Source organism: Phyllobates terribilis, unplaced genomic scaffold (genome assembly GCF_046119375.1).
Source record: "Phyllobates terribilis strain yellow unplaced genomic scaffold, ASM4611937v1 Scaffold_4__5_contigs__length_816908805, whole genome shotgun sequence".
Taxonomy (NCBI): domain Eukaryota; kingdom Metazoa; phylum Chordata; class Amphibia; order Anura; family Dendrobatidae; genus Phyllobates; species Phyllobates terribilis.
Window position 1 is genome coordinate 401674071 of NW_027362764.1, and position 26589 is coordinate 401700659.

A 26589-nucleotide genomic window follows, 5' to 3' on the forward strand; every position below is an offset into this window, starting at 1 on the left:
TGTCACTTTTGGGTATTTTCTGTCATAAAGACCTCTCAAAGTGACTTCAAATGTGATGTGGTCCCTAAAAAAATGGTTTTGTAAATTTTGTTGGAAAAATGAGAAATCGCTGGTCAACTTTTAACCCTTATAGCTCCCTAACAAAAAAAAATTTTGGTTCCAAAATTGTGCTGATGTAAAGTATACATGTGGGAAATGTTATTTATTAACTCTTTTGTGTGACATATCGCTCTGATTTCAGGGCTTAAAAATTCAAATTTTGAAAATTGCAAAATTTTCAAAATTTTCGCCAAATTTCCGTTTTTTTCACAAATAAACGCAAGTGATATCAAAGAAATTTTTCCACAATCATGAAGTACAGTATGTCACGAAAAAACAATCTCAGAATCAGGGGGATCCGTTGAAGCGTTCCAGAGTAATTACCTCATAAAGTGACAGTGGTCAGAATTGTAAAAATTGGCCCGGTCATTAACGTGCAAACCACCCGCGGGGCTTAAGGGGTTAAAGAGTAAAATCATTTAAATTTTTCTCATAAGTCAATGGTACATGTGAGATTAAGAAATGTTGCAATATATCTTATTACAGCAATTCATTTTTTTCTCCTCCTGAACTGATTATTAATTCTTAAAATTCTCAATTCAAGGGTAAACTCAGAATTTCTCATTACTTAGATAGAAAATTGTGAACTGTGACATGCGTTCCAGGAGAACTTGCAGAAACCGGACCTGCTCCTACTAGGTTGCAGGAGCAGGAGCTTTGACGATGCACCATAAATTTACAATATCATGGGATAAAATCATAGGACCAGGCACTGTAAATTTACGCCGCTTGGTTTTTAATTGGCTAAAGAGGAGGTAATGTGTTTAATTTCAGCTTTATTTACTACAGTGTATATGCACGTTTGTATGGCATGGTAATATTTTAGGCACATACTCTCTTCAAGTATTGTTTGTACAAAAAGTATAGCAAGGTGTGGGTGCTTTATAGCTGCGGCAATGCAGGGCAGTTAATTGACAAATGTCAATGTGCGGCTACAATTACCGGAATGGAGAGAATCACATTAGGTGGTTTGATTAGTACCAACGCGTTTCGGGAGCTGGACCTGCACCTTTCTAAGAGAAAAAAAATGAGCAGGGTACAGTAACTGCAAGCTTTATAAAGGGTAAATGGGTGGCAATAATAGAGAGAAACTTTCCTGAAGGGGGAGTGTGAAAAGACAAGAGAAAAAGTGAAGATACAGAGAAGGTGGGATAGTCAATAAAGAGAAGGAAAAAAAAAAACGAAAAAATAGAAAGAAGGCAAGGAAAGAGAATGATCAGATCTTGGATAAAGAAAAAGTGTGAAAAAAAAGTTTGAGATTTTTCACTGTACCTATACAGTTTCGGAGTGCATTGTAATTAAAATATAAGAATAAACTGTAAAGAAAAAAGTGTGAAATAAAGGGATTGGAGAGAATGTGTGTGTGTGTGTGATCAGTGGGGAATTAAAAGGATAACCCATATGAAATGAAGGTGAAGTGAAGTCAAGTGTGTTTGCATGCTTGGCTAGGAAGTGTCGGTTTGAGGTTTACTAAAGAATAGTGTCAGGAGAGAAGGTACTGAATGGGAAACAGAGGGAAAATTAATTAGAATTTTAAATAAGGAAAAGGGAATAATAGTGAAGAAAAAGGATAGTGCTTAATTAAAGAAAGAAATATTTAGAATATTGGGACTGATAGAATAAGTAAAACGTACATAGGAAAGGATCAAGAGGAAAAGAAGTGACCGTGAGGAAAATAAGTAACTGTGATACTAATGAGGAGCAGGCAAAGTGTAAAGAAGTAGCCTTTGTAAAGAGTTTGTGCAGGATCAAGCTCTTTAAAAAGTGGTCAAGAATTTTTGAAATTTAATGATAAGGACCTAAAATATAGAAGGGGGGGATGTGGTGTGGGGAGGAAGGAATGGAAGAAGAACGAGGGTGTAGAAACGGCATTAAGGAAATGGAAACGCCTAAAAAAAAGTTGCAATAAAAATGATGCAATAAAAAAATATAGTAAGAAACTAGACTGTTAGATTTTAGAAGAACTTAGAACTAAGTAAGGTAAAATCCAATAAAAATGAATTAGTAAGCGATAAAAATAATTTCGAGGACAATAAAAGTACCGTATTTTTTGGACTATAAGACGCACCGGACCATAAGACTCACCTAGGTTTTAGAGGAGGAAAATAAAAAAAATGTAAGCGAAAAATTTCGTCATGATGCACTGTTATGGGGAGGGGCTCTGCAGCTGACAATGATATAGGGGTAATGTCCCCCAATTCTGTTAATATCATCCATTCTAGTATATATGGCCTCTCCTTCCTGTTATACGTGGCCCCCAGCCCCATCTTGGTATGCATGGCACCCCTCATCCCCATCCTGGTATGCATGGCACCCCAAACCACCATCCTGGTATGCATGGCACCCCAATCCCCCATCCTGGTATGCATGGCACCAGTATAAATAGTACATAGACATGCCAAAACTTTCAAAGAATTCAAATAAAAATTTGCATAATTACATTGAGTTCATGGGGTATTATGATGTACAACCTATAGATCCCGTAAATTTCCTTCCTCTTAAGGATCTCTGTTCTATTATGGGAGTCTGGGGAGGCAAACTCAATTGAGATGAAAGCTACGCATGCTATCTTTGCTGTGTTCTTTGGTACAATGTCTGGAAAGTCCATGATGTAAAATTGTTTTGGCTTTATTGGCTCAATGTGAATTGAGCCTCTTGTGCAGTGTCTGTGTGGCCCTACCAACGTATTTCAGTCCACATTTCTACTCAATGAGGTAAATGATAAAGCGGGTCTGATTTTAGATGGAATGTTTGTTTTGGATGGCGCAAAACAGTGTACCCCGACTCCAGAACTCAAGACCCACCAACAGGCCATGTTTTCAGGATTTCCTTAGTATTGCCCAGGTGATAACTGCATCACTTGCACAGGCAATAATTCCACCACCTGTGTAATAGTAAGGAAATCCTGAAAACATGACCTGTTGGTAGGCCTTGAGGACTGGAGTTGGGGAACACCGGCGGAAAAGATTGTGTATTTTGTAGAATTCACTTACAACAGAGGCATTTTTTTGCATTACACTTAAAGCTCTCCGGGGAGCTGCATACTCAGTGTTTGTTGCGTAGGATTGCTATCAAGTCGACCTCAGGCAGCTTGGAGCCAAAATGTTGCTGAAAGTAGGGGCCCATCTGAAAGAAATTCATGGTTGTGCAGGAATGAAGGGACCAAGTATAGGGTCTTATTCTGGAGAATATACCAATTTTTTTGTAGCACCTTCCTTAGAGGGAGGTGAGCGGAGTTGGAAGAGATGATGAAATTACTGGAAAAATCATTATTTTTCATTTGGTCATGGAGTTTCGGTTCCAAATATTGTTGTTATGTGAACTCTGATAAGCGCGATCAATACGGTTTTTGGGGTAACACTGCTTGGTAAAACGTTCCCTGAGGACCTTTGCCTGTTGTTTGAAGTCACTTGCTCTACTGAAGTTCATCATCAATATATATTTTATAAACTTTAATATTTGTTAATTGTTTAAACTGATATATATGTAGGTTTTCAAAGTATCCCCATCGCTGTACCACATTCTTGACGGTATACTTGGTCTTGAAACATAAAATTATTTTGAGAATAAGTGTTGTTCACTGATCCTTGGGTCTTTGTCAAGGAACTTACTGGTGCAATTGAAACCGATATTATGTTTAATGTTCGTATAGAGTGACGAGACATCAATAGTTAACAGTCGTGGCCAGCGATAAGCTCTGGACAGCCACAATTAAATGAATTGCGTGCCGGTGCCCGCATGCACCAGCTTTCATTGGCTCTCTGTGACATGATCGCGGGGGACTTGGGTTACTATGACAGCCGAGGGTCTGCTTAACACCCCTAGTTGCTGTCATCTGGGTCCTCCTGTGAAGCTCAGCTGTAGGCTGGAGAGAAGGAGGGAAAGATTTTACTATATCCTGCAATACTGATCACAGGTTGAAATCCCCTAATGGGACTAGCAAATAATATAATAATTCAAATCAACCCCCTTTTCCAACGTTAAAAATAAAGAAAAAATATATATATTTGGTAACACTGTGTTCGAAAAAGTCTGATATATGAAAATATGAAATAAATTAACCCGATTGGTAAACGCCATAAACAGAAAAAAAATTAGAATGCCAAAATGGCTTTTTGGTCACCTCACCTCTCCAAAAAATTGTAATAATAAGCAATTAAAGCATGGTATGTACACAAAATTGGTATCAATTAACTCACTGTGCAAAAACCAAGCCTAATGTTATGTAATGTCTCTGAAAATAATGACACAAAGCAAAAAACATTTGTTTACAATATTCTGGAAAAATAGGAAAAAATGAATGCATGTTTGATATCGCAATAATTGGACTGACGATAAGACATATTTCCAGGTCATTTTTACCACACAATGAATGCAATAAAAAATAACATCCCCCCAAAATGGTGGAATTGCAGTTTTTTCACCATTTCATCACACTTGGAATTTTTTTGCCATTTTTCAGTATATTGTATGATAAAAAGAATGGTGCCATTCACAATTAGGCTGCGTGCCCACTATGCGTTTTTCAAGCGTTTTTGCCGCGGAATTTCCACAGCGAAAACACTTAAAAAATGCTTGGTAATACGTGCCCCATGGTCCCCAATGATAATCCGCATGTGCTCTGCACATGCTGCGGAAATTTCCGTTGCGGATTATCATTGCGGAAAAATACGCAGCATGTCCATTAATTTTGCAGACACATAGCGTAATTGCCGCCATTTACTTGCATTGAAACGCTCAAAATCCATGTCAGCACATTTGCACACACGGATATTAAGTGATTCTATGTGCGGATGGTACCCGAGTTTGGAGAAGAGGAGACTCTCCTCCAGAGCCGGGTACCATAGTACCTGTAAAAAATAGAATTTAAAATAAAAAATAAAGATTATACTTACCTTCTGATGGCCCCTGGTATCCTCAGCGATACGTCCGGTCTGTTGTATGGGTCACGGTGGTGTGAGGACCTGCCATGATGTCATTTAGTCATGTGACAGGTCACGCGACCGCTGATGTCGGCGGTCGCGTGACCTGCCACATGACTCAATGACGTCATCCCAGGTCCTTTTCATACCACTGCGACCCATACAACAGACCAGACGGAGCAACGAAAATACCGGGGGATATCAGAAGGTAAGTATAATCTTTTTTCTTTATTTTTCACCATTTTTATTCTTTTTTTAACTATTAACTTGGTCACACTATATAAATCCATGCCTGTTGCATGGATTTATATAGTGTGACCAAGTTGTCAAGCACTTTTCCAAGTGATGCTAAAATCGCTTGGAAAAGTGCTTGATAACCCGCATGCAGAGATGCATGCAAAAACGCTTGACAAACGCTTCTACCTGGCAGGAAAAACACATGTAAAATCCGCATGCGTTTTTCCTGCCAGGGAGAAGAGGAAAAAATATGCAGCATTTCTGCATAGTGGGCACATAGCCTTACGACTCGTCCCATAAAAAAAGCCCTCACATTGCTATGTCATTAGAAAAATAAAAAAATTATGGCTCTTGAAAGAAGGCAAGAAAAAAATGAAATTGCAAAAATAACAAATGTCCTGTCCTTAAAGGGTTAAAGAATCTTATGGAGAAAAACTTCAAAAACTTTATACATAGAGCATGATATATGCAAAAACAGCGTATGTCTTAATAAGACAAAAAAAATTGATGCCAGATGCACATAAAGCTGTTTTTTTAAACCAAAACCAGGATTCAATCCTAAAAGGAGAAAAGTGGATAAAGGGAGTGCCGCGAGTAAAAGTGGTAACATCTTACAACATGCAAATGACATCCTTTAGTCACTTTGCAACCTAAACCAAAGTGGAAACCAGAAAATATCATAAACTTTCCACAGCCCCCAATTTTTAACCCCTTAATGACCTATAAATGACTTAGGACTCTAGTCTAAATCTGACATGTGTCACATTACGTAGCAATAACTTGGGAATACCTTTACATATCCAAGTGTTTCTGAGATTTTCATACCATGTCTGCTTTACGCTGGCATCATCCATTTATTTTTTGAGGACATTAGGAGGCTTGGAATTTTTGCACCAATTTTTAACATTTTCAAGAAAATTTCAGAAACCTATTGTTTTAGAAGCTGATTACATTCTCAAGTGCCTTAATATTTGCCTCACCACCTCCCCCCTCCTCTGCAAATCACACATTTTAAAAATTGTACTCCTTAAAGAAGGGGTGGGCCTTTTTACTGCATCAGGGCAGATTCCCGGGGACCGTAGTGCAGCCGCGTTTTGCCAGCCGTGGGCCCTTTAATTGCTCCTGAGCTACGAGCGTGCGCATGCAGCGTTCAGTATAGATGCTGATGTTCCCCTGAGTCAGCTTGTTCTGTGCCTCGCTCTCATGTCCCACTGCCAACGCCGATGACAGCAGCGGCAGCCCCCAGCCCGTCCTGTAATGTCTACAGACCTCAAGCCCCTCCTGTGATGGGTATATGCCTCCAGCCCCTCCTGTGATGTCTATCTGCCGCCAGTCCTTCATGTGATGTCTATATGCCCCAGCCCGTCCTGTGATATCTATATGCCCCAAGCCCCTCCTGTAATGTCTATATTCCCCTGGCTCCTCCTGTGATTTCTTTATGCCTCTGGCCCCTCCTGTGATGCATATATGCTCCCAGCATCTCCTGTGATGTATAAATGCACCCAGTGTCTCATGTGATGTATAAATGCATCCCTACGTCTCCAGTGATGTATAAATGCCCCCAGCCCGTCCTGTGATATCTATATGCCCCAAGCCCCTCCTGTAATGTCTATATTCCCCTGGCTCCTCCTGTGATTTCTTTATGCCCCTAGCCCCTCCTGTGATGCATATATGCTCCCAGCATCTCCTGTGATGTATAAATGCTCCCAGCATCTCCTGTGATGTATAAATGCACCCAGCGTCTCATGTGATGTATAAATGCCCCCAGAATCTCCTGTGATGTACATATGTTCCCAGCGTCTCCTGTGTTCAGATATTACTGCTGCAAGTTCTTTTCAAAATGAATCATAAAGAGTTGACTCCAGACCAACGCAAACCTGGAAAAGCAGTTCCGAGTAGTAACATCACCACTACTACATAACATTACACGTCTCACCAAATAGAAGCAGCTCCAGCCATCACATTAGGGGTGAATTAATTAATTATTTGACCAAATATAGCAGGATAAATTTCAAATTGATAATTTTTTACGGCCCGCGAATGATGATGCAAATATCCAAATGGCCCCCGGCAGAAAAAAACCCTGTCTTAAAGTATTCACAATATTATTTATTTAGGAACTTTGTTAACCCTTCAGATGCTTCACTGAAATAATGAACCATAGAATGAAAAGATGAAAAATTCCTTTTTTTCTCCCCAAATATGTTTTTAGCCTCAAATCTTTTTATTTTTGAAAAACGGTAATAGGAAATCCACCCGCACCCCAATTTTTGTTACACAAATTGTCCCATGTGCAGCATCGCTGCATATGTGGTCGGCACATGGAAGGGATAAGAAGAAAAGGAGCGGTAAACATTTTACCCCACTGATATTTCACAGATTTCTGCACAATTTAGCTGAAATGAAAAATTATATTTGTTAGAGTATTATGTAGATGTTACTCAAAACTTTCTTTGTAACAAGAGATAATAAAAAAAGTACATCATAATTTATTACACAATGTCTTCTGTGAATCTCAATACCCTATATGTCATAATACACTACTGTTTTGGCACCCACCAGGACTCGTAAGGGTAGGAGCGCCATTAGGCTTTTGCAAATTTTTATGGATTGGTTTGCTGTTTCATATCATATTTTCAGATGTCCTGAGGTGTCCGTACAGTGTAAACCTCAATTTTGGAAACTACACCTTTCAAAGCATTCACGTAAGGGTTTATTGATCATTTTGGGTCCGATTTATCAAAGTGTTTTTTCCCAGTTTTCTGGCGCAAAACACCTTGAAATGTCACAAAGCTTTTGCACAAGTCAAAGTTGCACAAAAATGTTGTGAGTTTTGGCATTTTACACCATTCCTGCCAAATTCGGTGAAGCTTGGGCAGAACTGGAGTGGCTACACCCAGCAAATTCATCAAAACTGACACCACTTTCGTGCTGCTTTAAAGAAGCACTCCCACGAATATTTTTTTACTAAATCTGTGTATATGTGCATGTAGTGTAGTGTATATGTGTTAATATACTTACCTACCCGCGATAAATTGCAATTATCAGTCTTAAACATCTATTGCGCCCTCCCACCAGATTTTTTTCATAAATCTATGTATATGTAAGCCTATGGAGCCTCGTTCTGACACTCCATAGGATTACAATGTAAAAGCAACTGCCGAGTTACACAGGGCGCAGCGTGATACAGAGAGTCTGCAGAGGGGTGACGCCACTGAGAAGCGGAGCAGAATGGCGCTGGATCCTGGAGAATCCGGCGGTAAGTGAGTATATTAATACTCATACACTACACTATATGCACATATGCACAGATTTATTAAAAAAAAATCTTCGTGGGAGTGCTTCTTTAACATTGGAATGCACAACGCCAGTCTTATTGAATTCGACCCTTGGACTCCACAGGTGTTTTCCAAAAATTAGCGTGCAATAGATGCTTCAGACTGATAATTGCAAATTCAGCAATAGGAGCTCTCAATTTTTCCCAGTAGGCAGTTTACAGGCTGTCTGAGGGGCCCCATCTGTAACACTTCTCTGCACTTTCCCTTTTGATTCTCTATCGCAGGACACTTTGACTTGTGGCCTGTAGCTATATAATGCTTTCTATTACTTCAATAACTGTCTCACAACTGACTAACAGGACTAGCATCCTATACAAAGTGCCCATGTAACTCCTCCCCACCTGGGCTGACACTAACTGTTAACCCTGTCCTAGGCTAATAATCTGCTTGCAGACTAATGACAGTAAAATCACATAACTATGTCACCTAAAAACAGCAAATCCATACAATAACATTAGAGAAGTCTTCAGATAGGGGGTTGGGACAACTTCTCCACCTTTACATAGATGCTGAGATCCCCTTTGATGGCTGAAATGATCATCTAAGTGCTTTTTCCCTTCATCTGTGATTGGCTCTCCTTAGAATGACAAGTTTAATTCAACATAAGTTTATTGATAACATATTTAGATAAAAAGAAGAGCTCATCACAGAATGCGTTAGTGCACTCGGTGGAAATGCTTTATTTTTCTGCCAACTGAAGTGTGTAAGTACTTTAACTTTACATTATAAACTAGTTTTAGTAGGTAAAATTGTGCTCGAGTGACTTTATGATTGCTATTTGTTATATTTTTGTAGGGTAAAACAAAAGAAAAATAGTAATTCTGGCGTTCACCGGGTAGGTTAAATGAAAACCTTGTATTATAGTTCGGGACTTTAAGAAGCCAAATATGTTGTTGTTTTTTTTTTGATAATTAAGAAGTTAAAATGGAAAAAGGTTGATTTATATTTTTTCTCACTTAGTCTTGCTGTTTTACAAGGTTACTATTTTAGTATATTCCTAACTTTGAAAGATATTCTATTTTATGTGTCTCTCAAACTATATAAATTTTTCTTTTTGCAGCATCGAATGAGGCCAGAAATAGCAAAGCTACTAACACCACACATTTATGATAGACTGGAGAATCATGAATCTGTAGACAAATATGACAACGTAAAGGTAATATTTAACTTTTTTCATAATAATCAAGAAAACTTGCAGTTTTTAAAGATCATGCTTAACATGTGTCCTTCAGACTCAAGAACAGAAAAAGGATTGAAATCTAGGGGGTTAAGGGATCAGCTCTCGGGTAGACGCTGGTGCACACACAGTGGTCCAATTCTATGGTTGAAAAGAAACGTGCGATTTATTAAATGCCCATAAGCCATCCAGTTTAACAAGCAAAAACAGTATCTTCTGGGTACAAAACGTATAACAGCACCAAAAAAAAAATATACAGTCCTTATACAGCATGGACCTTCACTCAGCCTTTAGCAGGCACTGAGCCTCACAAGCAAGGTCTTTTCACCTTGTACACACATCAATAATGATACAGCTGGACTTCTTTATATCTGCTGTCTCACAACTCAGGGTGGGGATATGTGAGCAGCCAGTCCCACCATGACTGCTCATAAACCTGGCCCTGGACATGCCTTATTAACTCTCTCAGTGCTATATGTGCTTGAACCTGCTTTTCCGGGATTACATCATTGTGGCTACCAACCTTGATGATACATATCTCTCCTCAAGGACCTGTCCAGTGGCCAACTTACATGCCCCCCCTTCTGTCCAAAGCTGTGGGGCTTGGCACCTTCAGTCATCAATCAGTGGACCCTTGACAGAGTGTGAGCATTGCCATGTAGTTTCCCGGGTCTATGCTCTACATGGAAGCTAAAATACTGAAGTGCTCGGAATCACCTGGTCACTCGGGCATTGTTCCCCTTCTTCTCCTGGATCAGTGGAGCATGGTTTAACACTAACCTGAACTTCCTGCTTAATACAGCACGGCTACGTGGCTACCCCAGTCTCCATGGGTGAGTTCCCTATTTTGAACTGTTTCTCGACTTTGGCCATTTCCTCTTTCACCTTGAGCAGTGGCCATCTTTTTCTTCATCTTTAGATTCTGAGCTTGCAGAAATGCTTTATATTTGTATATACTGTGGATATATTATCCTAATTGCTCTATGATTTATGAATCTATTGATGGGATTATTGTACCTTGTCCCCGGGGGACCCACATATTTTTTGCCGCCATTGCTGTTCATGTATTTCCTACCCTATATGACCTTGTCCATTATCTTTTTATACACATACATTTTTTAATGTTTCTACCAAATAAAAGTGACTTTTTAAAATCATACAACAATCTTGTTGTTTTTGATATGTTGGGTGTCCCACTCCAATTTTTCTAGGTTCTATATTCCTGCCTAATAGGTAATATCTTAAAGTGTCCAACGCCCACTTCATGGCTAAACACTCCTTCTCCACGATGGAGTAGTTTTTCTCACAGGGAGATAGTATCCGACTCAGGGTCATTATCGAGTGTTCTTCGCAGTTCACTTCCTGAGACAAAACGGCACCTTATCCGACATGTGATGCATCCTTGGAGAAGTCGGAAGCCACCAGCACTGGCTGTTTACACAGGGCTAGCTTCAGTTCCTGGAATGCTGTCTCAGCTTCTGGAGACCAGTTGCCCATAGCCGGCTTAATACCCTTAAGGAAGTCTGTCAGAAGTGCCGCTATCATGGCGAAGTTAGGGATGAACCGACGGTAGTAGCCCACGATTTCCAGAAACGCTCTGACCTGCTTCTTTGAGAGCGGATGTTGCCAATTCTGGATTGTGTCAACCTTATTCATTTGGGGTTTGATCTTGCCCCTGCCTACTACATAGCTCAAGTACTTGGATTCTTCCATCCCCATCGCACATTTCTTTGGGTTGATGGAAAACCCCGCCTTACTTTAATCATTAAATATCACCTAGATTTTGCCTAGATGGTTTCCCCAATCCTGGCTGAAGATCACCATGTCATCTAGGTAGGCTGCTGCGTACTTCTTGTGTGGAGCTAGGATTCGGTCCTTGGCTCTCTGGAAGGTGGCTGGAGCTCCTTGCAACCCAAATGGCATCTTGACATACTAGAAACAACCGTCTGGCGTTGAAAAGGCCGTCTTCTCCTTGGCATCTTTGGATAGAGGAATCTGCTAATACCCTTCTGTGACGTCCAGAGTGTTAATATATCTGGCTGGCTCTAGCCTCTCAATGAGCTTGTTTATATGGGGCATTATATATGTGTCAAATTCCGAGACTTCATGCAGCTTCCAGTAGTCATTGCGGAACCGCCATTTTCCATCTGGTTTAGTCACCAAGACTATGAAACCAGCCGCTGTTGGACTCTTCAATGACTCCTAGGTTTAACATCTGCATCACCTCCCAGATTACCTCTCGGCGAGCTTTGGGAATCCTATATGGCTTCAAATTCACCTGGACAAGTCCCGAGTACAACCAGGCAACTCTGAAAACATGTCTATGTTTTGAAGCAATTCTCAACACCTGCTTCTGTGCCCGTGACAACATCTCTGCCACGTTCATATCATTTACGTAATCTTCAGACTTAGTCACCAAATATAGAGCTTCCACGGGCTTCCTTTCTTGCCATGGCTTGATCAGATTAACATGGTATATCTGGTAGGGCTTCCTTCATCCCCGTTGGTTGACTTTATAGTTCACCTCACTAAACTTTTCGACCACTATCTACGGGCTCTGCCACTTGGTCAGAAATTTACTCTCCACCATGGATACCTGTATGAACTGTCTTACACTTGTCTACCAGTTCTACACCCTTAACTGCGCCTCTTGCGCCTGGAGAAGGTGTTTTCTCAGGATGAGCATCACTTCAGCAATCCTTTCATGCATTTGGGTTACCTGCTTGATCATGCTCCTGTAGGGTGTAGTCTCTGCTTCCCAGGTCTCCTTCACTATATCCTCAAGGCCACGGGGGTGTCGGCCATACAAAAGCTCAAAAGGGGAAAACCCTATTGAGCCCTGGGGAACTTCTCTGATGGCAAATATCATGTACAACAGTAGACAGTCCCAGTCTCAGCCATCCTTCTCTACAACCTTCTTTAGCATGGCCTTCAAGGTTTTATTAAATCTTTCCATGAAACTGTCAGTCTGTGGATGATACACCGAGGTCCTGAGTTGTGTGAACTGCAGGTATTTGCACAACTGTCTCATTACTTTTGACATCAATGGAGTCCTTGGTCCATTAGGATCTCTTTCGGCAGTCCTGTTCTGGAAAAGATATGGACAAGCTCTTGGGCTATACTCTTAGCGGAATATTTCCTTAATGGTACCGTCTCTGGGTACTGTGTAGCATAATCAAGTACTACCAGGATATGCTGGTGCCCTCTGGTGGACTTGACCTGTCGCTATGCAATCAAAAAGGGAACTCAAAGATGGGTAAAGGCACTGAGGGACTACGAAAGTGAGTGACCGGGGAGGTTAGTTTGCAGGTGGGGCAGGACCTACAATAATTCACGATCTCTCTGTAACAGCCTAGCCAGTAGAAACTCTGAAGGATCCGTTCCTGGGTTTTGTCTACCCCCAAATGGCCATCTAAGACATGAGTATGGGCCATGTCTAGCACCCTGCTTCTGTAGGGTCCTTGTATCAACAACTGCTCGATCACCTCACCCTTCTGCTTGGTGACATGATATAATAATTCCCCATTTATAGCAAAATAAGGATATTTGGCATTGACCCACAGCTCATGAGCAACCCAATTTAGTATAGTTACATTATCAAACTTTCCTTTAAAAGTTATATCCCTGAATTGGGCAGTGCCAAAGTTTTCCCTGGACACCCCTAGCTTGGAGATGTGGGCCTCAGGTGATGCTGCCTCATCCTCATCGCCAACCAACACACAAAATGAAAACCCATCAGACTTGGGCTGCGTGGAGTTTTCTCTAAGCGTGACCTGGCTGTCGTCTGAGTAATCAGGCAACCCACTTTCCCCTACAAGTCCAAAAATAATGGTAAAGTCCTGCTCTATTATCACAGGGTGTAATAGGTCCTTGACTATTCCAACCTCATGGGATTTGGTGCCACAGCTTGTGTCAATGATCACTAGGGCCATAGGGTAGTCTTTAGCGTCCCCTTGGATACAGCGGACACCCTCCACCTTCCTAGGAATCAGCCAATGAGGAAGTGTGGCCCTTACTAGGGTTACCAAACTTCTCGAGTCCAATAGACCAGTCATTGGCACACTGTTTACTTATATGGGACATACCTGCGGCCCCGAGCTGGGTTGAGGGTCAACACCGTAAGCAGGATATGCATAATACGAGCAAATCACGTTATTAGATGGGGTCTTCGGCAACAAGTCAGACATTTCCTGGGCCCTTGGATGCCTCGACATCATCACCCGAGGTCACTTTTTGCAAGGCTCTCCTTACCGTCTTCCTTACGTGTGAATCATCACCTTGACTTGGGGAGGAGCGGTTTCCCTGCCGCGGACAGCCTCTGCCAGGAGTTCCATCTGTTGTATCAAGAGTGTGCTGGTCTCCTGCAGGACCTGCTGCTGCTGCAGCTAGATGTTAGCCTGAGCCAACTGCTTGATTAACTCCTTCATGGCTTCAGACCGCACTTGCACTGCTACAACTGCCTTGACCCAGGACATACATGTTCCAGATGGCAATCACCTGTGTCATCTGGAATTTTTTGCCCGCATTCTCCACCAATTGTAAGGGATCATATCTTTGGTAGACGCTGGTGCACACACACACACATGGGTCCAATTAGTTGGTTCAAAACAAACTTGCAGTTCATTAAATGTCCATAAACCGTCCAACTTAACTAACAAAAACAGCCTCTTCTGGGTACAAAAGGTATAACAGCATCAAAACTAAAAATAAACAGTCCATATATAGCACGGGTTCACCCCTTTAAATGCCAGACCTTCACTCAATCTCTAGCAGACACTGAGCTACACAAGGTCTTTTCACACACCACTAATGATACAGCTGGACTTCATTATATCTGCTGTATCATACCATGGGGTGGGGATATGTGAGTAGCCAGTCCCCCCCTATCTCTCTGACTATTCGTACACCCAGCCCTGGACATGCCATATTAACTCTCTTAGCATTATACATGCCGGAGCCTGCTTTTCCAGGCTTACATCACTGAAGCTACCAACATTGATGATACATATCTCCCTCGAGGACCTGTCCGGCGGCCATGTTACAACGGTTAGAACCGAAAAATGAGGAGTAGCAACAGTGGAAAACAAACACCTAATAACACGTAGAAAGTGTAAAACTTATCCATCGTTGTCATCACCTTTTATCAATGCCGCTCTTGTCCCATGGCGCCATCTTGTAACCGCAACTTCTGAATGACCGTAAGTCAGAAGTGACGATCACAAGCTCTCGCTATTAGTCTATGAGAGCCAGAATGAGGCTGTCATAAAACTTACATAAAAAGTGAGCTCTGGCATTTGTGTCTGGACATGATATTGCGAGTATGGCTGCTAATTTTTCTTTTTCAGTGATATCTTTTATTGATTTTCTAATTAAAAGTATTTATAATGACATTTCCTTGAATCATTCTTTTTTCTATTACCGAAGAACCTCTCTAACAACTATCATGAGGCAACGTGCTTAGTGGTTACAGAAAAATACATGAGAAAACAAGTCTAAACAGATGTAGAAATTTGATATGAAAGAATGGGTTGACACTAACAAACCCTTAACAGGTAGTTGAGCTGGAGATGGGGTAATCTCCTCAGCATCACTTCTTACACTCTGGCATAGTCTGTGTATCGCATAGTGCATCACAGCACACACTCACAGTGCTTTTGACAGCCCTCTACATGGTCACATTTCTTGACAGCTCCTGTTGTGCAACATTTGGTTTTAGACTCACGATTCAGCATGTAGAGTGTCTAATGTGGCAATCCAGACCAGTCAGAAATAGGCTTCTCTTATGGTGGCTAATAGTGATGACCGAGCATGCTCTGTACTCGCCCGAGCATCTCAGTACTCGAGATGCTCGGAGCTCGCCGAGTACTTGCGCGATGCTCGGGCAGGAGCTCAGGTCCCCGTCCTGCATGTTTGGCGCTATTTAGAGCACCAATCATGCAGGGATTGTCTGCCACTCACTGTAATGTTGCCCAAATCGATGGGAACAGTGCTCACAGTGAAACATGAAAAGCCAACAACTCATCAGCGGCATACATCGGTACCCGACAATGTAGAACAGAAAGAATAGAGCATCACACATAGATTAGATAGATAGAAACATGTCAGTCACATATATAATAAGTACAGTGACAGTGTTGGTTACTGTACTTGTAGCCAACACTGTCACTGTACTTATTATATATGTGACTGACATGTTTCTATCTATCTAATCTATATGTGATGCTCTATTCTTTCTGTTCTAAATTGTCGGGTACCGGTGTATGCCGCTGATGAATTGTAGGCCGGCTTTTTTAAAGAGACGGGTGCATGAAAATCGGAGGGCACTAGTGTGTTCCAAGTGCCCTGCTATGTTTTTCATGCACCCTCCTTTATACCCTGCCTGCCTGTCTGCCTATATATTCTGCCTGCCTGATGTTTAATTGAGCACTGTTCCCATTGATTTGGGCAATTTTTGACCTTCTGAAGACCGCCGGGGGGGGCCACCAGAAAAATGCTCGAGTTTCCCATAGACTTACATTGGGCTCGTTGCTCGGGTCGAGCACCCGAGTATTCCAATGTGCTCGACCCGAGCTTCGAGCACCCGAGCATTTTAGTGCTCGCTTATCACTAGTGGCTAATCTTCTCCCTGCCAGTAGAAACACTATTCACTCACAACAACAAGCTTCTGTGCTCCCCATAGGTTGAATAAAGATCTAGGTCCATCAAGTTCAACCTTTCTCCCCCAATTGTACTCCCTACACTAACAGTACACTAACTTACTAACTTACTGGAACTAGGCCTTACAAATGTATTACCATTTTTATTATTACTGCACTATTACAATTACTGTGCCCATGTGTCCATGTGTGTTTTATGTGTTGCATCCGTGTGCAGCATGTGTGCCACATCAGGATCACACTATGTTCCCAAGCGCCGGGTGCTGAACACTACCCTCATCATTGTTCCCTGCTGGCGCTGTGATCAGCACCAGCAGGGACCATGATGAGGGTAGCAGTAGTCTGCTCCCGGTGTCCCCACCTGTAAAAATAAGAATAAAATAATAAAATCCATGTACTCACCTCTCCTAGGTGTCCCCCACTGTAATTCATGCGACTGCTGCTGCCGAGGAGCCAGGGAGAATGAGCGACTCTGGAGCTGCGCTCAGTGAGTGACAGGACACCGCTCCTGAGCTGTGGGGCCCGCTCAGTGCCAGAAAGTAAAACTCCAGGCAAAAGAAATGAAAAAATGTTCAAAACAGTAAAAATCTTTATTAGATAGATATCATAACACATAGATGAATCTAAAAGGTGCCTTACAAAATGAGGGTATAATATATAGATACCACGACACAGAGATATCTTCATATCTTCCAGTGAAGCAAACGTGATTTATTGATGCAGCAAAGGATATCTGTTCATGAAACAGGCCAACGTTTCGGGCAGAATGACCTTTATCAGGGCCTACAAAAATATACATACAAAAGGAAATTGTTTAAAACAGATAATTTGTAACATACATATAAATATGCTGCTTAGTCAAAAACAAGTGGAAATAAATGGTATAACAGCCAAAAGAAAAAATAATCAAAGAACAAGTGTTCATATAGCGACAGAGCTCAGTGTCTGTCCAAATGGTTTGTGTCACTAAGTTCTTTGATTGTTTTTCTTTTGGCTGTTATACTATTTATTTCCACTTGTTTTTGACTAAGCAGAATACTTATAATCCCTGTTCAAACGTTGCGTTTTTGCTGCTTTTTTATGCAAATTAAAAGATGCGTTTTACAGTATCAGGAAAAACTGTGAGATTTCAGAAATCTCATGCACACAAATTGTTTTTTTTTCCCGACTGAATTGGAAAACTGCTACATTTTTTGAAAACTGCATCATGTCACTTCTTTCAGCGTTTTTGCAGCGTTTCTCACCCATAGAAAGCAATGAGTAAGAGCAAAAATGCAGCAAAAACGCAGGTATCAGGTTTTGCTGCGCTTTTGGTGCAGAAAACAACAGAACAACAGACACTAAACAGTATCAGCATGCTCAAGAAACAAATGTACCTAAAAAACGCAGTAAAAACCTGCTTTTTTAAGCAGCTTCTTTACTGCCGAGAGCAGGTTTTGCCTGCATAAAAAAAAGCAAAAACACAACGTGTGAACATAGTCATATTTATGTTATATTTTGTTAAAAATTATCTGATTTTTACAATTTCCTTTTATATGTATATTTTTGTAGGCCATGACAAAGGTCATTCTGACCGAAACATTGGCCTGTTTCATGAACAGATATTCTTTGCTGCATCAATAAATCACATTTGCTTCACTTAAAAATATCTCTGTGCCATGTTATCTATATGATATTCAGTCTCTTTTACCATGTAGCATGAAATTTGTTTTGACCGGTATATGCCCACCATATTTCTTCTATTACAAAATGAGGGGACGCGGACTAAAGGTCCATGATTTGCCCATATAATGCATACATAATAGGGGGCAATATACATGAAGATAAAGGGATGCCAGTCTAACAGTAGATGACCCATATTTATCTCTAGTTATCAGATTCCTTTTCATAATGTGCATGCTATAATAAATAAGAGGCTAAACAGCATAGTTAATAGTAAAAAGAGATATTACCTTTAAAATGGGGTTAAAAAACAGCTGTTGCCCTGTAGAGTGGCCGCACATATTATGGAGTGACGCGCATAAGTATGATGGAGCATGACGCCGTCTTGACATAGCAATATAACATAAGCATCTATATGATATTGTAATCTGGAGTACCTAACTGAAAGAAGCATAACACTACTGAGCAATAACACATTACTGTCAGTACTCAGCATAACATATCGCAATATATCACATAGCACAGCATAGGACATCATAACACAATATGACATTTGTATTGCAATACGGCAAACAATCAGGTAACCATCAGGTAGTATCTCTACCTCAATGGGCTCTAAGTGAGCTACAGCAATTGTAAAGGATATATCTGAGCTGGATCGGTGGCATATTCATTTTCAGTCCTCTTACATGTTAATAATGTATAGTTCATTTTTTGAATGCATAATTTTGTTTCCAAAATACTTACTATCACCTACCTATTTCTTATCTCACATAGGGTGTTTGCCAAAATCTTTTTTTTGTGGATCACGACCATCCTGAACACCAAATCAGTGAAGGCAAGAGTCGTCAGAATGTCCATGAAGCTGCTTTTGTGAAGTCACTTTGCTTCTATTTCATACAACAAGGCTACTCTCCATCCCAGATAACAATACTCACTACTTATTCTGGACAGCTTCATTGTTTGCAGAAAATGATGCCCAAAGCTCAGTTTCAGGGTGTCAGGGTATGTGTGGTTGATAAATACCAAGGAGAGGAAAATGATATTATCATCCTCTCACTGGTAAGAAGTAACGTGTTTGGCAATGTTGGTTTTCTTAAAATACCAAACCGGGTATGTGTTGCTTTATCAAGAGCCAAGAAAGGATTATACTGTATAGGGAACATGCAGATGCTATCAAAAGTTCCCCTCTGGAAAAAAATCAGTGATGTGCTAAAAGAAAATGGACAAATTGGGAAAGAACTTGAGGTGCAATGTGTCAATCATCCAAACACCACAAATTACTTGTCGTCTTCTGAAGATTTTGGTAATGTCCCAGAAGGTGGATGCATGATACCTTGTGAACATCGTTTAGATTGTGGGCATGTTTGTGCCCTTCGATGCCACCCTTATGATCCTAAACATACACAAGTTAAGTGTGGAAAGCCTTGTCTCAAGATCGTCTGTACTAAAGGTCACAAGTGTAAGAAAATATGTAGTGAGCCTTGTGGGGCCTGTCTGGAATTGGTGCCAAAAACAATTCCTATATGTGGACACATTCAAGATTTAGCATGTTCAAAGACTCCAGTAAGATCAGATTGCAGAGAGCCTTGTAAGGCTAAAACCTTTCCTTGTGGCCATCCCTGTGGCAATTTTTGTGGGACTTCCTGTCCTATACAGTGTACTACAAATGTCCCTATAACTCTCATATGTGGTCACAAATTCTTGATTGAATGCTTTTTGAAGTCTGGTATTTTTTTAAAAGTTGAAAATTCGGAAGATGATAATTTATTTGTGGGACCCTGCGACACATGCCTTAGAATAAGAATAGAAAAAACGCAGTATGCAAAGCTACTGCGTACAACAGAAACCCATGTTCTGTGTTCTAAAGTCAAATATGGTATAAACAGATATTCCAGCATTTACCAGAATGTGAAATGTTCCCTGCACACAGAGGAAACAAGTGTAGTTGAAAAATGGCAGTCTGAGTTGAAAATGTTTGTCCAAAAAAATGAAGCTATATTTTCTCAGGTGCATAATTCTAGAGAAATGATGAATGCAATTGAGAGCATGCAAAAGACAATTGCACAAATGATACTAGCAAATGAAAAACTAAAACTTTTATTTAAAATCGGAGCTTGTAAAGGCAAACTTAAAGATCTCCATCTAGATGTATCACAAACCGATGTGGCCACATTTACATACAAAGATTACAAAAATTATCAAAACATAAAGGAGTACGTAAAATTGAAAACGTTTCAGGAGGTAGCAGGAAACAAGGAACTGCAAGACATTATTTCTATATTAACCAAGGAAAGCAGTATTCTTAGTATGAACATGCTTGTTCCTGACCGCACCCCAGACTCTCCCCCGGTCAGACATAACTCCAACTACTCCTTTCATTCTAGGCAGTCAGGTACCTCTTCACTTTTTCCTCGATTCAGCCAGAATCGCCGAAGACGTTCGTGGTGGTGATGATGTGCCATTCTGGGGGCCGTAACCTCAAAATCCTTCTGTGTCAAAAGCTATGCCTCATTTCAAAAGTTCAGGGTAAAAAACAGGGGATTTCTTAAAATCTGCACCCCCAGTCTACCCCTTTACAGTAATCTAGTACATATAATTTATAATATTATTACTTTCAGGAATAGGATTAAGAACTTTCTCAGTAATTTAACCATGGCCACATTTTCTTGCACCAAGTTCTAGAGCCTCACTGCAGTTACAGTAAAGAATAATCTTTTTCCTCTAGATTTAGTGGATGTTAAATTTACCATATTGATCATGAGAGATATATCTGTATTGACCTTTGAAATATGTATTCATAGCAATTAGGTTACTTCTAAATGTGTAATTAAACTAACATTTCTTTCTACTACATTGGTACAAACCTGTATATGAGACTCTATGTGTGATCGTATTAATGATTTTTGTAGAGGTGGAAGGATGCTCTGATCAAGGGCATTTTGTCCCTTTTTAGTACATCCTTGATCTTACTTGCCTTGATTGCAACTGCCTGACACAGGTTGCTACAGTTGACTTTTCACTAATAACTCGAGTCCTTTTACATGTCAGATTTACGCAGTATTTAGTATATAGTGGTGATGGGTGTTTTCTTATCTCAGATGTGTATCCTTATATTTATCAGTGTTAAACCATATACATGTATACTAGTCTTCTGCCAGAAACCCAGTTTCTCTAAATCCATCTATCAAAAGTAAGGTCCTCATCTTTGTTAAAAGGAGTCTACCTGCAGTTTTGACTGTTGCCACTGTTCATACAAGGTAGTGATGTATGCTGAATTAATCATCCACTTTCACAGTCATGCTGCTGTTAAAACCTTACATAAGGGTATGTTTAAAAGAAATCTGTTATATCCCAAAAATTCTATGTATACTTATAGGGCTAATCTGCAGATAAATAGCGTTAGGCCGGGGTCACACTACCGTATAACACGGCCGAGTGCTATGCGATAAAACATCACATAGCACTCGGTGCAGTGTTATTCTATGCCATTATTTTCTCATGCCGATTCGACATGACAGAACAATTGCAGCATGCTGCGATTTGCAGCGAGACTCGATTCACTCGCACCCATACAAGTCTATGGGTGCGTGTGAAACATCGGACTGCACTCGGATATCACCCAAGTGCAGGTTGATTCCCGCCGACGCCGGCAACAGAGGAGATGGAGAAATTGACTTCTCCGTCTCCTCTGCAGCTGTGCTGCGATCCTCTCTGTGCAAGAAGACTGGAGCAAAGAGCACTAACACTCGGCTCACGCTCGTAGCAGGACACTAGCCGAGGGTCATTAGCATATGGCATCTCATGCTCTCGCATCGGATGCCATACGCTGGTGTGACGCCGGCCTTAAAATCATGATAGACTGCATTAATAGAGCAGAGGCTACAGGGTGAAAATAAACATATCTTCCCTGTAACCGCTCGCTTCCAGTCATTTCAGTGGAGCAGAAAGCGTATACAGTTACTATTCACTACACAGTTTGATTAACATTTTGCTCTGCAGTGTTTGTGTGCAGGGCAGGCTGTCAATCAAATTTCCGAGACGCTCTCACTATGTAGTTAGCAGTGACTGGAACCGCTCACATTACGACCCCAATTACAGGAAGCAAGTGGCCGCAGGGAGGATATAAGTTCATTTTTTACCTATAGCCTCTGGTCTAGTAAGGCAATCTGTCATAATTTTAACACTATTTACCTGCAGATTAACCCTATGTCTGCAGGAAATTGCGTTTTGGTCATGACAAGGTCCCTTTTAAAAAGTTTTCCATCAAACAATGATAACAGTTTTGCAGGATAATACGCTGGTAGACACCCTCAAATAAATTAATTAACAGTTTAGTATAACCTGCCGTTATTTAAAATAATCCAAAAGACTACAGGATCATTCTTAGTATATATTTTGCATCAAATCGGCCCAGTGCTGACCACTATGATACCATGCTGCCCATGTGGTACTGCTGATTATGACCAAATCTGAGTATGTCATGTAAATAGCATCCATTTGGTTTGTACCCCGCTGACAGTTATTTACTCAGTTAGTCACACTTGCTCATAGTTTGAGTGCATATATTTTGAATGTAAATGCAAATATAAAGTAATGGCCTGGACAGAATAATAGAAAAGGAGAACTCAGCACTCCAATATGCAAAACTGTTCAACAGATTGATTTTTCCACTTGGATTTAGGAAAAAATAAATCTATTGAACAACATTACATAGTGGGGTGCTGGGTTCTCTTTTTCTTTCATAGTAAGAAGTGAAACCCTACTCGAGCACGTCCATCCAAGAGTGCCATCTGTCCAGCCTATTGAGCAGAATGATGAACATTGTATACTGACTTTATCTATTAAATGTTATTTCACTTAAAAATTGTTCCTGTTCCATTTTATTTTGTCTCGTGTTTTGTCATTTGTCCTTTTTGAACTCTTCTACAACTATGGTACAGCAAAGCATGGGCCAGTTTCGTTCTGGCTCACAGTTCTTGAGGTCTTTGGTAATAAATTTGGTAATTCTTTTGGGTGTCTTTGCTCCAGAAAATGAACAATTTATGCCAGTTCTTGTCGTGCATAAAATGAAATTTGTCAACTGGTGGTTAGCCACATCCCTTTTTTGCAAAGCTCCCCTCACTTTCTAGAATTGACTGGATCGATGCAAAAGGACAAAAAGTTTGATGCAAAAGGTAAAAAATGTATTACAGTACAATACACACAGTAAATACGGCAGACACAGGCCAGAGGAGGGTAGGATCAGCCTCAGACTATTTCCTGTCCTGTGCCCACATCAGTTGTTCACTGTTCATTCCCCCTGTCATGAGCAGTTCACGGTTGGAAGTGGAGCCAAGTTTCATTTTATTCCAGCCCAGCGCTATGCTCTGAGCTGCAATTTCCCTCTGTCACGGCTCACCACTACTTACAGTGTTCAGAGTGCTGCAGTTAAATCATCGCTGGCTGCTGTGCTCTGCACACTAAAAGTATTGGCGACTGCAGGTTGGGCACTAGGGCTGTAGTGGTGACTTCTTCGAACGATGAGCACAGGTCGGGTAGCCTGGGATTAGTAGTATAATAGCATGCTGCCTGACTTGTTCTCACTGCTGAATGAAGTAACTGCCGCAGTCCATGGTGTCCAGCCTCCTACTACTGCTCATTGCTACTTACAGTGTGCAAAGTAGAGATGAGCATTGTTCGACTCGAACTGTTCGCCAATCTCAAATTCGAGCTGTTTTGGGCGGTGTTCGAGCCGTTCGGCGAACACGAACGATTTGAGAAAAATTCGGCTGTTCGAGGTTATGTTCGATAACTGTTCGTGCACCAAAATCATAACTGGATTTTTTCTCAGTAATGATGAAAATTAATGTTAATACGCAGTTTGAGTGTACAGCGGGGCGGGGGGAGGGGCAGGGGATGGATCTCTGCAGGAATAATGAAGATCTCCATTTTTTTTTCTCTTTCCCGCATTTACAGTGGGGAGGTGCAATCTGTCAGCCTATCAGCAGCGCACACACGGAGCGAAGTGCTTTTTTTCACACAAGCAAGGGCATGTGTCATTGGCAGTGTATGTCACATGTCCTTGCCCTATAAGACCAAGCCATTTTCCCCGTCGCCACCATTTTCTCACTGCTGCAGCTGCGTGTTAGACGGCACCGCTGTTGCTGTGTGCGCTATACCTTGTTAATTTCAAGCCAATTTTCGCACAAATCTACAGATAGCTTGGGAGTAGGGAATAGTTGTGATTGCAGTCCTTTTAAGGACTAGGTTACAGCATTTCCTACGACTTTTATCAGGCAGGTCTGTGCTCTTAAATAGATAGATTGTGGGAGTAAAGACTAATTGTAATTGCAGTCCTTTTCAGGACTAGGTTACATCAGTTCCTATCAGTTTTTGCCAGGCAGGTCTGTGCCAGTGCTGTGCAAGTTTTTTTCACAGCATTTGGCTGAATCTAGCAAAGCTAATCCTTTTTGGCCTATTGCAGAGTGTGTTAGTCAGTGGAGTAGCCTATCTGTGTTGCAAGATATACCACCTGTGTATAGAATACCAATTTTTTTACTGCACCTAGTGAAGTAAAATCTTTTGGGCATAGCATCATTCTATTAGTCCATCTATACTGACCTCCATCAGGTTGCAAATTGAATATAATTTTTTTCTGCATCTAGCTCTGAAAAAATATTGGGCTTCTAGCTGTGTGTGGGACTTGTTCTATTAATCCATCTATACAGACCTCCATCAGGTTGCAAACTGAATATATTTTTTTCTGCATCTACCTCTGAAAAAATATTGGGCTTCTAGCTGTGTGTGGGACTTGTTCTATTAATCCATCTATACAGACCTCCATCAGGTTGCAAACTGAATATATTTTTTTCTGCATCTACCTCTGAAAAAATATTGGGCTTCTAGCTGTGTGTGGGACTTGTTGTATTAGTCCATCTATACTGACCTCCATCAGGTTGCAAACTGAATATATTTTTTTCTGCATCTACCTCTGAAAAAATATTGGGCTTCTAGCTGTGTGTGGGACTTGTTGTATTAGTCCATCTATACTGACCTCCATCAGGTTGCAAACTGAATATATTTTTTTCTGCATCTACCTCTGAAAAAATATTGGGCTTCTAGCTGTGTGTGGGACTTGTTCTATTAATCCATCTATACTGACCTCCATCAGGTTGCAAATTGAATATAATTTTTTTCTGCATCTAGCTCTGAAAAAAATATTTGGGCTTCTAGCAGTTTGTGGGACTTGTTCTATTAGTCCATCTATACTGACCTCCATCAGGTTGCAAACTGAATATAATTTTTTTCTGCATCTAGCTCTGAAAAAATATTTGGCCTTCTAGCAGTGTGTGGGACTTGTTCTATTAGTCCATCTATACTGACCTCCATCACGCTGCAAATTCAAAATAATTTTTTGTCTGCATCTAGCTCTGAAAAAATATTTGGCCTTCTAGCAGTGTGTGGGACTTTCTCTATTAGTCCATCTATACTGACCTCCATCAGGTTGCAAATTAAAAATAATTTTTATCTGCCTCTACCTCTGAAAAAAATATTTGGGCTTCTAGCTGTGTGTGGGACTTGTTCTATTAGTCCATCTATACTGACCTCCATCAGGTTGCAAACTGAATATAATTTTTTTCTGCATCTACCTCTGAAAAAATAATTGGCCTTCTAGCAGTGTGTGGGACTTTCTCTATTAGTCCATCTATACTGACCTCCATCAGGTTGCAAATTAAAAATAATTTTTATCTGCATCTAGCTCTGAAAAAATATTTGGCCTTCTAGCAGTGTGTGGGACTTTCTCTATTAGTCCATCTATACTGACCTCCATCAGGTTGCAAATTAAAAATAATTTTTTGTCTGCATCTAGCTCTGAAAAAATATTTGGCCTTCTAGCAGTGTGTGGGACTTTCTCTATTAGTCCATCTATACTGACCTCCATCAGGTTGCAAATTCAAAATAATTTTTTGTCTGCATCTAGCTCTGAAAAAATATTTGGCCTTCTAGCAGTGTGTGGGACTTTCTCTATTAGTCCATCTATACTGACCTCCATCAGGCTGCAAATTAAAAATAATTTTTATCTGCATCTACCTCTGAAAAAATATTTGGCCTTCTAGCTGTGTGTGGGACTTGTTCTATTAGTCCATCTATACTGACCTCCATCAGGTTGCAAACTGAATATAATTTTTTTCTGCATCTAGCTCTGAAAAAATATTTGGCCTTCTAGCAGTGTGTGGGACTTTCTCTATTAGTCCATCTATACTGACCTCCATCAGGTTGCAAATTAAAAATAATTTATAACTGCATCTAGCTCTGAAAAAATATTTGGCCTTCTAACAGTGTGTGGGACTTTCTCTATTAGTCCATCTATACTGACCTCCATCAGGTTGCAAATTAAAAATAATTTTTTGTCTGCATCTAGCTCTGAAAAAATATTTGGCCTTCTAGCAGTGTGTGGGACTTTCTCTATTAGTCCATCTATACTGACCTCCATCAGGTTGCAAACTGAATATATT

At 40.6% G+C, this 26589-nt stretch overlaps 1 protein-coding gene across 8 annotated transcripts in view; it reads left to right on the forward strand.

Annotated features, from left to right (window-relative positions):
- Window positions 1-22728, forward strand: part of LOC141265436 (NFX1-type zinc finger-containing protein 1-like) — a 249779-nt gene extending 227051 nt beyond the window's left edge. For 4 of the 8 annotated variants that reach the window (XM_073678517.1, XM_073678513.1, XM_073678512.1 and 1 more), the window contains 2 exons: window positions 9657-9752; window positions 18869-22727. In XM_073678517.1, the coding sequence (XP_073534618.1) occupies window positions 9657-9752; window positions 18869-20545 (1773 nt within the window). In that variant the 3' untranslated portion in view covers window positions 20546-22727. Of the gene's footprint in view, window positions 1-9656; window positions 9753-18868 lie in introns of all 8 variants that reach the window. The other 4 variants (XM_073678515.1, XM_073678514.1, XM_073678518.1 and 1 more) reach the window with 1 other exon arrangement.
- The last annotated feature ends 3861 nt before the right edge of the window (window positions 22729-26589 follow it).